The sequence below is a fragment of the Megalops cyprinoides genome, chromosome 18, assembly GCF_013368585.1.
Source record: "Megalops cyprinoides isolate fMegCyp1 chromosome 18, fMegCyp1.pri, whole genome shotgun sequence".
Lineage (NCBI taxonomy): Eukaryota > Metazoa > Chordata > Actinopteri > Elopiformes > Megalopidae > Megalops > Megalops cyprinoides.
In genome coordinates this window covers 4,202,712-4,219,554 of record NC_050600.1, presented here as the reverse complement: position 1 = coordinate 4,219,554, position 16,843 = coordinate 4,202,712, and the positions used below count along the sequence as shown (strand labels likewise).

At 46.5% G+C, this 16,843-nt stretch overlaps 1 protein-coding gene across 1 annotated transcript; it reads right to left on the bottom strand.

The window, feature by feature from the left end:
- Positions 1–534: 534 nt before the first annotated feature.
- LOC118793494 (polyadenylate-binding protein-interacting protein 2B-like) lies at positions 535–12,980 on the bottom strand. Its single transcript, XM_036551707.1, has 4 exons — positions 12,809–12,980; positions 2,060–2,223; positions 1,681–1,854; positions 535–777 (listed from the first exon to the last, which is right to left on the bottom strand). Exons 1-4 carry the CDS (start codon positions 12,813–12,815, stop codon positions 721–723), a joined length of 402 nt encoding a protein of 133 aa, XP_036407600.1. The 5' UTR covers positions 12,816–12,980; the 3' UTR covers positions 535–720.
- Positions 12,981–16,843: the final 3,863 nt, after the last annotated feature.

Below are 16,843 nucleotides of genomic sequence, written 5' to 3'. Positions count from 1 at the left end.
TGGGTGTGTAAGTGACAGTAAATGGTATTTAACGATGTTAACACACATATTAACCAGCAGCTGTTTCCCAGACAAGAAGAAAAGAGACAGGACACCATTGAAGGTCCAAAAGGTACCCGTTTTCATCTTTATTCATCTTTTTTTCTTCCTTTTTTTAATGAAATTCATACTTTGTGTCAGGATTTCAACTTCAAAAAAAAAACATTATGTAAATCCCTCCCACAGGCTTTCCTGTTGGTTCACCAAGGTCATGAGGGCCAAATCATTTGACCGTCTCGGTGTTGTGTCCAGTAACCGCTCCCCTCTCCCCATTTCCCTCCCCACCACTGGACACCACAGTCCTAAAGACACAAACCCACGAAAAAGGGGAAAAATACAACCTGATCAGGAACAAACTGCTATGCACAAGAGCTCACGTGATCGGTCCTTTGAATCGAGAGAACAGAAACAAAAAAAAAAAAAAAAAAAAAAAAAAAAAAGCTCTACACAGAGTACGATGCTATGGAAGTCCAGAGCCCCCAGAGGAACACTTCCCTCCCCCCTCCCCCCTCCCCCCGTTTACACGTTGAAAGGAACGGAAATAAAAAGCTTATAGATTTCCCTCGCTGCGTCTCCCACACACCCCCCCCTCCAGAGAGAGCGTAGGCATGGCCGCCGTTGCCGCGGTTACCAGAGTCTTTGTGAGGGTGCCCCCTGGTGGGGGGGTGAGGGGAGGGCACCCTAATATTTCACTCCCGGCACAAACTCCTTCGCCTCGGGGTTTAAGCTGCTCTTGCGCTGGAGGGGTGAAGGGGGGGAGAGAGTGAGCAACAAGGCTGTGAAGGTCTGACAAAAGAACAGACACACTGCAAACAAAACTGAAGGCCCACCATCACCACAAGATTTAGCACATCCACTCCACTCCACTTTTTAATTCTACACCAGGTCCAGTCATTAACTAATTAAAACACTCACTCTGGGCCAGTTTCACAGATGGGGATTAAGCTTAGTAGTAGACTAAGAAGTTCCTCTCTGTGGAAATCTCCATTAAAATAAATATCTTAGTCTGTGACTAGACTTACTCCTTGTCTAGGAGACCAGCCGTGATCACATTGCATTACATTACAATACATTACATTTATGTAGCAGATCCACAGCATCTTCTGGCACAAAAGAACAGAAATGTATCCATTCAGTTTAAAGAGCAACAGTGTCAGACCAGGCTAACACAGTCCCAGACCAGTGAGCGTAAGCACAACACTGTTAAAGCCCTACCCTAAGTGCAACCTGACTAGACAAGCCAAGCCAAGTACACTAAAATACATCTGTCACTAGATCACAGAATCCAAAACACACCATGATAATATGTGTAAAATAAACAGCAAGTAATATAAGCAGCAGGTGATCTGGGTGGGGACTGAGGAGGTCTGCTTCAGAAGATAGCCAGTGATTCCACTGTCCTGACCCCATGGGGGGGGGGTTGCTCTAAAACGGCCATTAAACTAAAACCTTTACTCCTCGATCTTTAAACCTGTGCCTGGGTCTTTGGTTAGACAGGGCTGAATGTAACTGGGCAACAGCCAAGGCAGACTTGCCATTATGTGTACAGTATACCTACACACTGTTGAAATAATGCTCCTGTAGTGAGAACTACAGCCCCCAGAATGCCCTGCCACTCTGAGCTTGGCGCACCAGACTCACCACAATGTCCTCAGTGCTGCAGTCGTTGACGGACAGTCCATTGAGCTGCTGCTGGATCTGCCCCACCCCCGAGGGGAGGTCTCTGGCCGGAATGAACCAATCCTGATCCTCTTCGTCCAGCATTTCCTGGAAACAGCGCTCCAGGAACTCCTGCTCCAGCAGCTCCTCCTCCACCTGGGAGGGGGCAGAATGAGCAGTTCTGAGATCAGCTACGGTAAGAGTGTGTCTGTGTGTGTATGGTGTGTGCGTGTGTGCGTATGGTGTGTGTGTATGGTGTGTGTGTGTGTATGGTGTGTATGTGTGTATATGTATGGTGTGTGTGTTCGTGTGTGTATATATGGTGAGTGTGTGTGTGTGTGTGAGCGAGCAGTGTGCTGACCTGCCGGTTGTACTCCTCCTCGTTCTCCATCCACATGTACTCGGCGAAGGGGTTGGCCTCGTTCTCGGCGTGGCCGTTCGCCACCGGCTCCTTCCCCTCTTTCCCTGGAGCGCTGCTGCCCCCGGGCGTCTTCGCCACCTCTGGACCGCTCATCTCCGCCGGCTCTGCCGAGGGACAGGGGGGTTACCAACACACACCTTACACACACACACCCAGCGCTCCGCACAGAAGTGGCAACCCACACGTGATCCTGATGTGCTTTCACACTGCCACCAGGGGGCTCCACACATGCTTCATCTCCATATGAAAGATAGCCAATCCTTTAAAACCAGCTGCTCCAGTTCCCCAGAACAACACTGCAGAATGTGCACATCTGAACCAATGACAGTTCATTCTGCCATGTGGACGTGACCGTACTCAGATTACTCAGATTACTAGGAAAGGAAAAATCTGGCACCACCAGCATCCAAAAGCAGTCCCACCCATTCCCCCCCCCGATCCCCCCCATCACCGCAGCTGCGCTCAGCTAAGACTGGCAGAGAGCTCTACGCGTGTGTCCATATATGTGCATCTGTGTGTGCACTTATATGTGTGGCAGTGTACATGGGTGTGTATGCATATATGTGTGTGAGCATGTGTACGTGCACGTATGCTGGTGTGTGTAAGAAACGGACACATTCCAGGGAGAAAGCTCCGCACATCATGCTCTCTGGGGCCTTCTCTCTAACGAGTCCGACCGGTCCCCACACCAACCCCCATCGTCACAGGGGAAAAAAAAAAAAAAAACAAAAAACAAAGACCTTCCCTCCTAAAATAACGCACCTGCAGGAGAAAAAAAAACAGCTCGTTTTTCACCATCGCCTCAGTCACAGGTTGACAACACACCCAAGCTTACCGGGAGAGAGAACATGCTAATCTGTACACACTACTACAGAGAACACGCTGATCTCTACACAATAGGCATGAGATGATACATTCAGATCACAACACCATATGTTTTGCTGAATGGAGCTCATGAGACAAAATCATCATGAAACAATATTCCCTGAGAAATAATACTAAGAAAATAACGTCTTCAGTGATGTTACTTTATTTTCTTTTTCCTTCCATTCTTCAGATATCAAACCCCTAGCTGTGCCAGTATTCACACTGTACTGTAGTTGAGTGCCATATCACATTTATAAATGAGATCCATATTTGGCTGAACTCAGCTGTATAAGGCAAGAGAGACTGAAATTAACAAGTTGTGTTGATTACATGAAGCCATGAATGAAAGTATCCAACTTGTTACGCTACATATACTTAGTCATTTTCTTAAACATTATGTAAATGCTGCAACTGGATTTGGTAGCTAGTCAGTGAACAAGCATACTGGCTTTTGAGATCTTTTTTCCATTTCATATTGATGTTACACAGTAGGCATCAGGTGCTATCATACTGCCGCTAGAACTACTTACTTTCTGAAAGAGGTTGCAAACATGTCCATCTTCAGTAACTATGTGAATGTAATTAAGTCACGGGGTAATGCTATTGGGACCACAAAACATTTCATCATTTTTGGATTTTACAAAATTCAAAAATAACGGTGTGCCATCCCATGCCTACTACACACTGCTGTAGAGAGCGCAGTAATATATTTTAACGAGTCAGAGTTGGGCTCGATTCCATTTCAATTCGGTCAGGGAATTTACTGACACTCAATTAATTAAAAAAATTAGTAATTGAAAATTATGACCAATTTTCAGTTCATTCCCCAAGCTGCCTAAATTTAAATGGAATTTACTATGGAAATTATTATTAGTCATTTCTGAAGATTAACAAAGAACAAAGAAGATACATAAATGCCAGCATCACAAAAAAAAGCAGATAATCAACAGCAGAGTACAGGGTGTGATGCACCAGTCATTCACAGAAGGTTCTCTGATTACAGACGTATCGTAGGCTTCGTCCTGACATGCGTCTCTATTCACTTCAACTTACTATATAAAAATCCGTGAGTAAACACAAATGTAACTGTTGCACAAAGGTCATCTGTGGTCTGGAGAGTTTTACCTCTTAACCACAGATACTGACAAACTAACCTCTTCATTGTTCCACAGCAGGACTCTTTTGAGTACTGAAATAACAGGACATGAGGGCTTTCCATTGTTCTCCTTTTGGAGCCGAGGGTGACCTCCAGGGCAGCGGCAGGGTATTTTTAGCGTGAAGGACAGCTTCAGATTTAAAATGACAGCCATGATTGGTATCTTTGACCAAATGAAAGAGGGGTGAGTGTACTCTGTGCAGGGCAGTGTTTGTGGGACTTCAGGCTGAATTATCCTCATTTTGCAGCATTCCCAGGGGTGGAACAGGAGCCTTCTGTATGTTACGTTTCAATATATGTTACTGCAGAGGCGCTGCCGTCAAACTTACATAACATGTGAACACGCTAATCTCACTGGTCAAATTTATCCTTCTCAAGGGCCAGCTCTCTTACTTGTGCACACACACACACACACACACACACATGCACAAGCATATCCACACACAATTCTACCATAAATGAACCTGCATGTGTATACACCTACCTGCCCACACACAAAGGCACAGACCAGCAGAAGCCACTCATTCATACACACATTGGACAGAACCTTAGAAATCTTCACACAGTCATCCTCCCGCTCCAGGAGCCAGTGTAACACCCAGACTGCACTGCACCTTCCTGATGCTGTCTCCGGTAAGTGCAGGCAGCGGAGAGTTCTGGTTCAAAGTGTCAGTTTAAATACCTGCATGCCAAAAGGGGGGGGGGGAGACGGACCCCGGCGGGGCCTCCCTCTGCAGCCACGACAGCAGGAGCAGGGGCCAGGTGTCCCCCACCCCCCTCCCACCGTCTCCGTGAGAGGAGACCCCCTCCCCTTGATGCCCCACTCGCCCTGACACACACCCCAAAACCGTCACCGGGACATTGCATTCACCTCCGCCATCCGACCCGGACCAGATGAACTGGACGGATGTGTGGATTCAGTAACCGATCTTAATTCTTCAGAGAACTGACAAAAAACATTGGATTCTTTAGTAAATACTTTGCTTGCCCTTTCCTGAGGACCATGGGCCTGTTCGCCCCTGGATGTCAGAACACCGCACTGCTGGGACCCCCCCCCCCCCCGTGCAATTCTATTTAAAAAAAACCTTACAGGCCTTACACAGTCTGACAGCTCCACCCTTATACCAACCACCCAATCAGCACCAAGAAAGAGAGCCTCGCTCTGACCCATCCATACCCTGGGAAGGACTGTGGGAAAAGCAGGACACTAGCCTTGTGAGTCTGGGTTCGGACACTGGATAAGGGGCTGATCACAGTGGCAATGCAGGGAGACAGAGAACACAGGAACATTAGTGTGTTTAATAAAGAAAACAGGCCACTCTACATAGCACTGTGTCCAGCCTGGTCTGAAAGCCCTGGGTCTCCGCTTCCACTGCCAACGGAAGCCAGCTGGCTCCATGCAGTTTCAACACTCAACGGACGGACGAAACGCTTCCTGGTGTCACGACAGCTGGAAGGTTGTGCAACCATGGCAGCTGGAGCTTTCCAAAGTCCACGGCAGCAGGCTGAGCAAGAGCAGACAACTGTGTTTGTGCGTGTGCAGGCTTATAACTATTGTTCCATCACAGACACAGGCACAAGAGGAGTGTAGGAGACTCTTACTGCTGTTATGCATGGGTTTGACCAGCAGAGGGAGCCCCCCCATGTGCTGGGTCAGGACAAAAGTTCTGTACATGTTCCAATCCAGCTGCCCCCACTTTTCCCCCACTACATTCTACTTGCGCTGTGGCCAGAAGTGAGGCCAGCTCTTGCCTAAATGCAGGCGGCTGTCTCTGCGGCCAGCAGGTGGCGCTGCAGGGGCACCGACAAGGAAGGATTTTTTTTTTTTAATGAGGTCTGAACATTGCATAAGAGGAGCCACTTAAGGCATGTTCTCATGAGCAGCCCTGCTGGTGTGTGGGAACACGAAAAGCACAGATTAGTGCTTTAAACATAAGCAATTCTGAGTCTCTAACACGGAATCCAAGCTCATGAGTGTTCATATCAAACTGAGTCACATGGCTCTCTCAGTGCTAACTGTGCTAATTTCCCCAAGGGTCCAGTCCAATGAAACAACCTTTTTGATTTTTATCTGTAATTTAGTTTTTTTTCTTCTTCGGCGAATGGAGTGGAATTCATTTGTTTTACTAAAATAAAACCCAAAAACAAGTTTGGGCATATTCAAGAATATAACAACCCCAAAAATGTAGGAAAAATAAATCGTACAAATCAGAGAGACTTTGATCAGCTTTCTGAACAGTGTTACGCAGTGTTCTGATACCTTTGTATCAGAACACTGCATAACGCAACCAGCTCATGTTACAAACTAGCTGGCTCACACGCCAGCCACCTCGACACTACTGTGGACTGGCCTGCCAGCGGGCTGACAGACCTCAGTCCGGTTAGACTTGACTGAAAGTCAAGCCTAGATTCACGCATTATTTGTGAGAGCTTGTCAGCAGCTCGCCTGGTTGGCATGCAGTCTCACACAAACACCTTCTGTTCTGCTGGGGGGGGGGGGGGGGGGGGGGGTGAGCACCAGGATGTGGAAAAAATTAAGTCCACTTTTGTTTACACTTCAGTTCGGGGGCGCTGACCACAGTAAAGCGAGGCAGCATACATAATCAGTATCGCAGTTTGGCTTCTTACAAAAACCGCACCTCAACCTAGACACTATTTGGACTCTGCGTGTTAACCTTCATCTGGTCAGGTAGTCAGCTCAGTGATGTTCGTATTCTCCATCAGAGGCGAGCGGGCAGACTCCACAGGGCGAAATGCTGCCGAGTCCTGTCAGTTCCTGCACACTCCTTGCCGAGTTTCACCCACCTCACGCAGGGCACACTGCGATTCCCCGGTGTAGACCAAACGTGCCGACTTCACACACTTCTGCAGGGACGCGGTGTAATGTGTAGTCTGAGCGCTGCACATTGACTCACGCGCCTCTACAGGGACACTGACGCCAGAAAACTCTATTCTGAATACACAGGAAATAGATGGGCCTGATAAAACACTTCAATGCTCAGGGATCAAAGACTCCACATCCCCCCGTCACCGTAACTCATGACAGTAATGGAGGTCTTTCAACAGACCTGTGAAAAGGCAATGCACGAGTGGCCTGTACGGTCAGACGCGTGTCATAACGTGAGCGTGTGTGAGTGGGTGGTCACCCATACGCTACACTTCAGTGCTACTCCCAGACACAGTCCCTTTGATTTAATATTCAGGGGAAGAGAAAGGCTCTCCCACACAGTACCAGCACACTCTCTTCCAGCAAACATGGAAAAGATTAGCAAACATGCGAAACCAAAACCAGTAGGAAATGTGCAAGCCCTATTTGAAGAACATGAATAACTGTCACAGGAAAAAAAAAACACACCTGCAGAATGTTTTCTATAAGAGGCTGCAGCGTCAGTATTGCCCCTAGTTCCGCATTTCTCTACAACTTTCCTCTCCAGCAGAGCGGATCTCACACACAGCCCATCCATCGTGGCACCATACCAATCAAACACTGCTGAAGCTGAATATACTGCTGCTGCTGAAGCTGGGCTACAGGGACACACACTGCCACTGAAGCTGAGCTACAGGAACACACACTGCCGCTGAAGCTGAGCTACAGGAACACACACTGCCGCTGAAGCTGAGCTACAGGAACACACACTGCCGCTGAAGCTGAGCTACAGGAACACACACTGCCGCTGAAGCTGAGCTACAGGAACACACACTGCCGCTGAAGCTGAGCTACAGCAACACACACTGCCGCTGAAGCTGAGCTACAGCAACACACACTGCCGCTGAAGCTGAGCTACAGGGACACACACTGTCACTGAAACTGAGCTACAAGAACACACACTGGCGCTGAAGATGAGCTACAGGAACATATACTGGCACTGAAGGTGAGCTACAGGAACACACTGCTGCCACTGAAGGTGAGCTACAGGAACACACACTGCTGCCACTGAAGCTGAACTACAGGGACACACACTGGCGCTGAAGCCGAAGATGAGCTACAGAAACACACACAGCCCCTGCTGAAGCTGAGGTCCAGGGACTCCTCGTGGAACACATCTCCCTCTCCACTTTCAATGTCACTCGGCTGTCATTAAAGACACTGAGCACACTGACGGGTATTTACAGCCTGATCTGAGCATTGTTCATTCCCTAACTGCCACTCATGAGCTGGGGAAAGTGTTCAGTACAGGGAAAGTGCATTCAGCGTAGTGAAGAGCATTAGCGACAGTATTCTGAGCAGTGAGGAGTAAAAGGGAAAGCCCTCTCTCAGAGTAACAGAGAGCAGATGGGGAAGCACCCAGTGTGAGGGGAAAGCACTCTGCCGCAACACACAAGAGGTTTAAAGAAATTCAGAGCTGTCCATTTTTTTTTTTTACTTCAGATTTCCCTGAAAACCTGTACCTCTTAGTGAAAGAACCGCCTTGGTCCAACGACAGGACAGCAAAACAAGCACAACTACATGGAGCTGTAAGCAGCACAGCCCCAACACTCCTGAAAGCTATGGCCCTGCCAAGCCCAGTTCAACCCTGCAGGTTCCCTTCTGATCAAGATGCAGCACTCATTACCTTACTTTTGTCAAGTCCAAGCCACAGACCTCAAGCAAGAGCTCCTTTACATGGAATGACAGACAGTCTGCCTAAAAGCTACTGTATGAGTCTAATGATTAACAAGTGTTCCCCATCCTCAGACACAGGCCTTACAGGGTGACCTGGCATGGACGACCCTGTGTCAAAGGAAGCATTTACTCAGTCCAAACTCTCATTTACACCAGTGGAGATGACGTTTTTGTCCAATCCCAACCCTTGTTTACAGCACCACAGCTAAAGCTTTTTTATCCAATCCAAAACCCATTACATCACCACAGCTAAAATCTTCATCCAATCCAAACCCTCATCACCGCCAGAGCTTAAGTTTTTATCCAATCCAAAAATCACTTCACCAGACTTCACCAAAAAGCAGTATGGGCTAGTTCCTGCACCTGCAGGATCTCTAGGCTCCAGAAGCAGGGGTTCACCTGTCCCAAGACAGAGGACGAGGAGGGCAATGAGAAGGGGGGAGACAGATGGATATTTAACAGCCAAACGAGAGCTTTAGCTTCACTTCCAGCCACCTCTTCCCCTCCGACAGGAGCAGCGCTCTCGAGCCCGCGGACCCCCCGAGGACTGCGGGTGTGGCCAGGGCAGAGCAGAGAGGGTGTGGGGAAGGAAACTCCAGCCCAGATAAACATCTCCCCCTCCAGTCCCGCGCTTCAGGGACAACAAACATGGAGCGTCTGTACGCCAGGCAACGTGGCTGCCCACCCCACACCCCTACTCCCCCGAAACAGCAGGACCACAAAGTGGGACTTATTACTTTACCGCCCCGTGGTGGAAATGGGGGCAGACAAACAGTCCCACTACTCCCACTGCAAGCCACTGGGAGCGCTTCCTCATCTGACATTACTGCATTTCAATGCTTTACAGACCGTTAAGACCCTAATTAATTCACAACATTAACTCCAATGCATGCACAGCTTCCACTTTTTCGTGGTCTCCCTGGACTGGTTTTATTCACCATGCGAGCATGACACGGCACACGCAAGAGGAAGAGGTGCTACAGTAGCTGTGCAGGGACCCCCCCGCAGGGCTATCTCACTACCACTGAGCAATGTCTGACAACAGAAATAAACTGCATCTGTCTAAAGGCCATGCCCCTACACCTTCCCCACATGCTCAGTCGAAACGTACATTTCCACTGACTTCGGTTTTTTTGATATTCCGACAGAGCCCTGCTCCGCTCCCATGCCAAACACTGCATAAAAGACCAGCTCTTTCACTGTAAACACAATCTGTTAGCCCTTCAAAACACGAAAACAAAGAGCGCCAACGGCTTCACACAGGCCTCTGCTTCAAGAATTTTAATCAGAAATACCCACAATTTCTTATTTGATAATAACCTTTCTAGTAACATAATGCGACTAATCAACGGCAACAGAAATGTGGTTGAATGTTTGAAATATTAAAATTACAACATCAGTTTGTTGATCAATAGTAGAAATGCATGTGTTGCATCTGTAAATGCATCTATAAGTGTCTACTTGAAAGCGTCCTGTCTGTTTGCCGTCTTAGGGACCAAGACAGGGGGAGCCACAGATCCATATACATGATTAGTGATCTCAAAGTCAAATATTTGATCTGATCTCTATTTCAACTTCAGTTTAGAAGATGCAAGCCTGTCTGGCTCAAGGGTACAAAGCGAAGTGTCCCTGTACATGGCATTCAAACCCCCAACCCTGCAATGTGCCGCTCCAAACTGCAGCTCTCGGATGTTGCAAAGAACATGCAGTCAAGTCACTGTTGTAGTCTGATGTGTAAATTAACTAAAAACAGTGTTGCATAAATGTTCATAATATAACCTTGCACTACTATAATATTGTTATGTAGTTGCTCGAGTTGCCTGGATTGCGTGCGCATAAGCAACGAGACATGCGGCACGAGGAGACATGCTGTAACGAAGCCAAGCTCAACTTCAGAGGTAAATTATCTGTGTGTCTAATGTACAAGACGTATAGTTAGGCCCACATAAACTTAAACTACATTCCTCACAACTAGACACAATAAATATGCTGATTGTGTTTTATTAGCGGGCGTTCTTTAATCTCTAAAATGTGGCCGGCTTAGTTACGCATTGCCAATCGCACATCTACTTTGTAATTCAGTTGCCCACAAATACATTCTGGCAGCAAAAGGGTGGAGGGCCTGATCTAACACAGAGGCTATATTAATCCTACCATTCTGACACGTAGGTACAAGCCTAATAACAGGACGAAATACGACACAAGGGAACTCTGCTCGTAACATACAGTACCTTCCTGATCCTTATATAACCGATCGGTTCGAAGCATAGATAATACTTGACCGGCGCTAACGATGGTTGTTTTTAGTTATATGATTCATATTTCTTCCCTTTGATTATGTGCTTAAGCGTGCAACGTTTGCTGTAGCTTCACTAGCGCAAAGAAAAGCACGATTTATTTCTGTATCGTTAGTCATTCTGTAAATCGCACCGCAACACTACTATAAAGTAGCCCACTAATTCACGGTTTATGGGACAACATATTGTTCTCATGTAAAATAATGTGGTTTTTAGCCGCTATAAAGGAACAACATAAAGATAAATGGTAACTGCTTCAAGAGGCCGTAGAGGCTGACAAATTCTCGATTGTTTGTAAGAAACAATAGCAGCGCTGGGACTAACAGCGCAAAGGCAGAGCGCGTTGCGTAATGCCTTTCCACCGAACACTCACTATACCCCAACGCTCGGCTCATCTGTACTTCCATGGTGGCTACATATTCAGCTATCGGACAGTCAGAGCTACGTAATGAATGTATCATAATCCACTGACCCGCGTAAGACAATTTTAAGACCCCTTCCTAGTCGACTCGGCGTAACAAATTTCTAACTGTTTAAGACTGTGAACCCTTTTGAAACCACCGAGCTGCAATAATGCTGACCACAAAAGCGTGGCCTTTACACCTGGTATTGCAGCGAGCAAGACAAATAAGAGCTAGCTAGGTGGTTGATAAAAAAAATGGCAGACATTCAAAATAGCTGGCCAGGTGGCAAAATAGGCTACGTGTGGCACAACACGGGCAATCACATTCAGACTCGTCCTTTTCTAATGTTAGCTGAAGAGTTGCACAACTCCGGCGGCTCAGTGCTAACACGCCACGCTGCGTCGACTGCAGCGTTCCAGTGTGTCAAAAATGGGCTCGCCAGCCAGCGAGAAGCGACGTCACAGCCCAGGGCCCACGTGGTTCGCCCTGCGATCGGGCGCAAACGCACCGCTATCTCCGCACTTCATGCGCGCAGGCTCCTCCATACTTATCTGGTGGGATTAAGTAAACAGCAAGTTAGCCAGCTAGCAACATTTAGGCTACGCTTTAATACAGCGGGGACTCATTCAACAAGGCTCCAAATAAGGAAACTGGCCACGAACAACAACAAACCATCTCACTACCCATCTGGATAACCGCCTCGATCTTGCCATTGAGATTGAGGAATATATTATGAAAGATAAAATTAGCAAATGAGATAGTGGACACAATATCCAATTAGTCTACACGTATAAGATCTTCTTCCTGTCAGATAGCTAGCTTCCTGTGACCTGGCTGGCTGGCTAGCTAGCTAACGTTAGAGAAATTAACGAATAAAGGAGGTTTGTATAAATGTATCAAATGCAAAACAATGACATAAATCAAAAGGAAAACAACGTTGATGTAAATAATGCAGATACCTTGCTAACATTAGTCTCGTTAGCGAGAACAACGGCCTTGAAAGATGTGGCCAAGTTAGCTTGCTGGTTCGCATATAGCTAACTGGTTAGCTAGCAAACAAACGAATTAGGTACGATTCATTTCTTTGTTGGGGCAGCAAGCTAGCAAACTCGTTTCGACCTTACAATCGTCTCCTCACTGGACTAATTTGAAAGTCAAAGCGCAATGTCTTGACGCGCTTACGTTGGCTTTACATTAACGTTACACAACAAAGGATCGATGCGATTTGACTGAAACAGACACGGCAACTGCTGGTGCGTGTCATGATGCACCGAATCAGGTCAAGATTAGCTAGCTACAATTTTTCAAAACGTTCAAGCGGAGGTGACTTGTATCGTAATGGGTTTTAGTTGTATCTCCTACCTGGCATCGTGGTTTTTCCGAGCTGTTGCTTTTAAATCCACCAAAACTTCTACGCACAGCGTGTTAGCGTGGGGATGCTAGTTGGTTGGCTAGCGATTCTAGGTTAGTACATTAAAAACTACGAACAGGGGCGATCATGTGGCCCTTCGCTTAAACAAACACCCACGATAGCCCCCCCCCTCCTGCTCTCCAGCCTCTTTCTCAAACACGCATGCGTGGCTCTCCTCCTAGCGGATTTCAATAGCTGGATAACAGACTGGCTGGCTGGGAACAAACTAGCCACATTAACAAGTTGCAAGGCATGATTCTAGTCTAACTCAGTTAATATAGCTAGCAAGCCAATGCATGGGCATTTTATCATCTTGATTGCTTACTAACTAAGCGAATAAACAACACGCTAAGTACTACATAGGTAGCTCACCAATGCTAACTGGTCCGCTACAGTAAACCTTATGTCGTAGCTAGCAAGCTGCCTGTTTAGACAGCATCGGTCATTGAACAGTGAAATTTGGGGTTGCTAGCTAGCTCCACGAATCGTCAACTGCCTATCTACTCCTGCCAATGCAAGCGTGAAATGCGTCCACGATTTCACAATTCCCCATGGCTTGAGTTTTGCTAGTTAGCTAAAAGCCTTACCCTGCTACTAGACAGCTAGCGAATCATCTTATGGAGGTAAACTATCAATAAAGACAGACGCATAATTTCTTACCCAGTTCAGACGACAGAAGAAGGATCCCAGCTGCCAAGAAAACCAATAATCCGTTGGGTAAACAGCAGCCCCTGCTGCAAAAGTGCGTTCTCCGCCGTCTGCGATTACAAAAAATAAAAAATAAAATTAAATACAACCACCGCAACAATTTAGGCTCAGGAATTGCACGCCTTTGTCCTTGTTTTCACCTGTTATTGGGCGAAAGCTGCGTCTATCACGGAGCTTGCCACAATGACAATCCAGGAAAAAGTCACATGGTCACAATCACGTAATTTACAAGGTAACTATTGGTAGTTACACTCATCAGTCATTTTATTTTCTGACATCACTTGTAGGTAAAAACAAAATCCGTAAATGTTTACTCTCATTCACGATCACTGAGTGCGGGGTGTGTTGTTAGTAGACACATCTTCCTTTTTTGTGATTCTTGGGTACAGACTTCATTCATAATCCTGGGAACGTGTAACGTCATTGAAAAATCCCGGAATAGTTAGAGTTACCATGCTCGCTTGCTAGTTAAGTAGTTTACCCGCATGTGCTACTGTGTAGTTGTATAATTGTTTACGGCACGAACGAGACAGCCGGTCAGGTAGCTTGTAAGTAACACCAGAGTGTTGTGTTATTTAATTAATTTGATGTCCAATTAGGCCCGTTTATGTAGTTGGCGGTGTGTGTGCGTGTGTGTTGCGCCACACGGAGAAGTGGGCTATTTTGATCACCTTTTGCGTCATCAGTGCAGGTGCACCCCCGCATTCTTTTCGTAGGGATCGATGTCCCTTGAGTTCCATATTCATTGTACACCTTTGTACCCGGGAGTAGTCATCACAGTAATCTCTGTTAATTGATAGATTTAAATGATATATTTATGGTATTTTGTGTTATTTTTAAAATTCCCTTTAGAACCCTTAGTAAAACTTTGTGCAGTTTTGCAGTTTGACACCCATCGTTTTCTCTTTGTGTGTGTGATCACTCCCCTGCAAGCTAGTTATTTTGACTAGTGACATTTTTCATTCCTAGTAACTTTTCAGATTTAAATTTAGCTTGCAGTTGACAGTAACCTTGTGATCCACTGAGACTGATTCAGATATATTTGAGGAAAACAATGTTACAGAAACTAAAGAAAGATGACCTGATTAATTAGGAAGGAGTGAATATTAGTCACTACAGGCATTCATACAGGCTACCAGAGGTGGAGAGAGACTGCTTTAGATTGATGCAACTGTGATACTGTTAATATGGAGATGATACACAGGTATAGAGAAAACACCACTATGTACACCTGTGTACGTTATGCACCGCTGTCACTGACAGGGTTGGGAGCTGTTGGCAGCACGCTAGCAGACGTCTCTGCCTGTTGCTGTGTTCCTTTAGTGCAATCAGGGAAGTCATCCTCGTTTTTCTCAGTAGCTTGAGAAACTCGTTTCCTGTTGATCTGCGTTTTAAATAGTCGCGCTCATGCATGACACACCAGGCTAATGAAAGTGGAGGGGGGGGGGAGAGGGATTTCTGGGACTGACTCTCACTGTAGCCACTTAACATAAACCGATATCTTTAAATCACAATAAAGATTAGATTTTGTTCCTCTGCAGTTAAACCACTGGAGTTATTTGAACGAATTGCTCAAGTAAATTCCCCAGTTAATCTTTCACTTGTTTGGAATTTACAAATTCTTTCAGCAGTAATACATGTATACCACTTATGTAAACCTGTGTAAGTCACACTGGGGAAGAATGTCTTCTAAATAAGAATAATGTAATATGATATAAGGCACCACATCTGAATCTCCATCTCATTCTCTTTAATATGGTTTGGTAAGTGATGAAATGCAAAAACTAAGTATTCATATTTCTATAGTGCGCTGCACATGAACTGCATCTCTGGAATGTACAGATGAGTTATTGGTGTGTAATGAATTATGTTGGCGCTAAATGAAAAGATTGGAGCGTGTTCTATGAAAGCTTGCCCTGTATGTGAGAAGGACTGTGATTCAGCTGCTTTGCCACCTCTGTCCAGCAGAAGGCGCTCCTGTCTCCCTCTTCAGGCAACATGTGGTGCCTCCACAAACTCCCCAAATCCAGCCTTAACAGGGCTACTTAAAACATTACCACGTTTCAGTATCCAAAAACAGATCCCCTCAAATTAATACTGAGTTGGTTGAGGAGTTGAAATTATGTATGTCTTAAAGATTGACTATGAGATTACAATAAATAGGTTAATGGGGGCCGTAGCTCCAATTTAATTGTTCCCCCCCCCCCAAAGGAAGCATAAATGCTCTGCAGGTTCCTTTAAACGAGTCTTTAGAAAATCACACAGCAGCAGCACAACCGTCAAGCCCAGATCTGAACCAACAGCAACGGCGTAAACAGTCCCAAAATAACTCAAATCTTCTCGCGTTTCCCTGTTCTCTTAGCGTGTTGCAACCACAGAGTGTGCTGTCAGCACTCTGTCTGTAGGTAGCAGCCCTCTGTCCTTACGTTCCTCCCGATAAGGTCATGTGATCGGACAAGCTCGTACCAGGTGACTCGCGCTGTCTGTAAATCTGTACTGGCAGCATCCCACCAATCATATCCTGGGGATCTGTGTGTAACCTGAAACAGAGCCTACACACACACACACACACACTCATCTGCAGTGCGGCCCATCTTCTGGGTGTGTGGATCCGTTCCTGCTTTCCTCTCCTCTTTTACTGCCCGTCTGGGGCTATTATTCATGGTGATGTTGCTGACAGAGAGACAGGGTGACAGTGGGCTCGTGGCGTGTGTGGGAGATCAGCACTGTCTGGGAGGGAGTCGCTTTGAGCCTGAGAGAGACAGTGGGAGTTATCGCTGAGTGAGCGTGAGCGTGCTGACGGGACTGGTATAGTCTGTTATACGGGATTGCAGACACTGTTTTAACCTCCATAAGCCTCCAACACAGATGGATGTACTGCATGTTCAAACAGGACACATGCACTCTCTACGAGATTACATTACATTAAATATTTAGCAGAGACTCTTATCCAGAGTGGCTTCCAGCACAAAAGCAGGGGAGCGTATCCGTTCAAGTTAAATGAGCAACAGCGTCAGACGAAGCTAACAACACTCCCAGACCAGCGAGAGTGGGCACAACACCATTCAAGCCCTACCACAAGTGCAACCTGACTGGACAGCCTCGAAAGTAAGGAAAGCCAAGTACACACACTACCATACATCACACTGATTAGATCACAGAATCCAAAACACACGCAGTCAAACACACTCTGAAGCGACGCTAATAACCTGCGCCTCCTGCTTTACCGTAAGAGTTACTGTGGAAGGGGTTCAGGTTTCAGCCGTACTTCTGAAAAC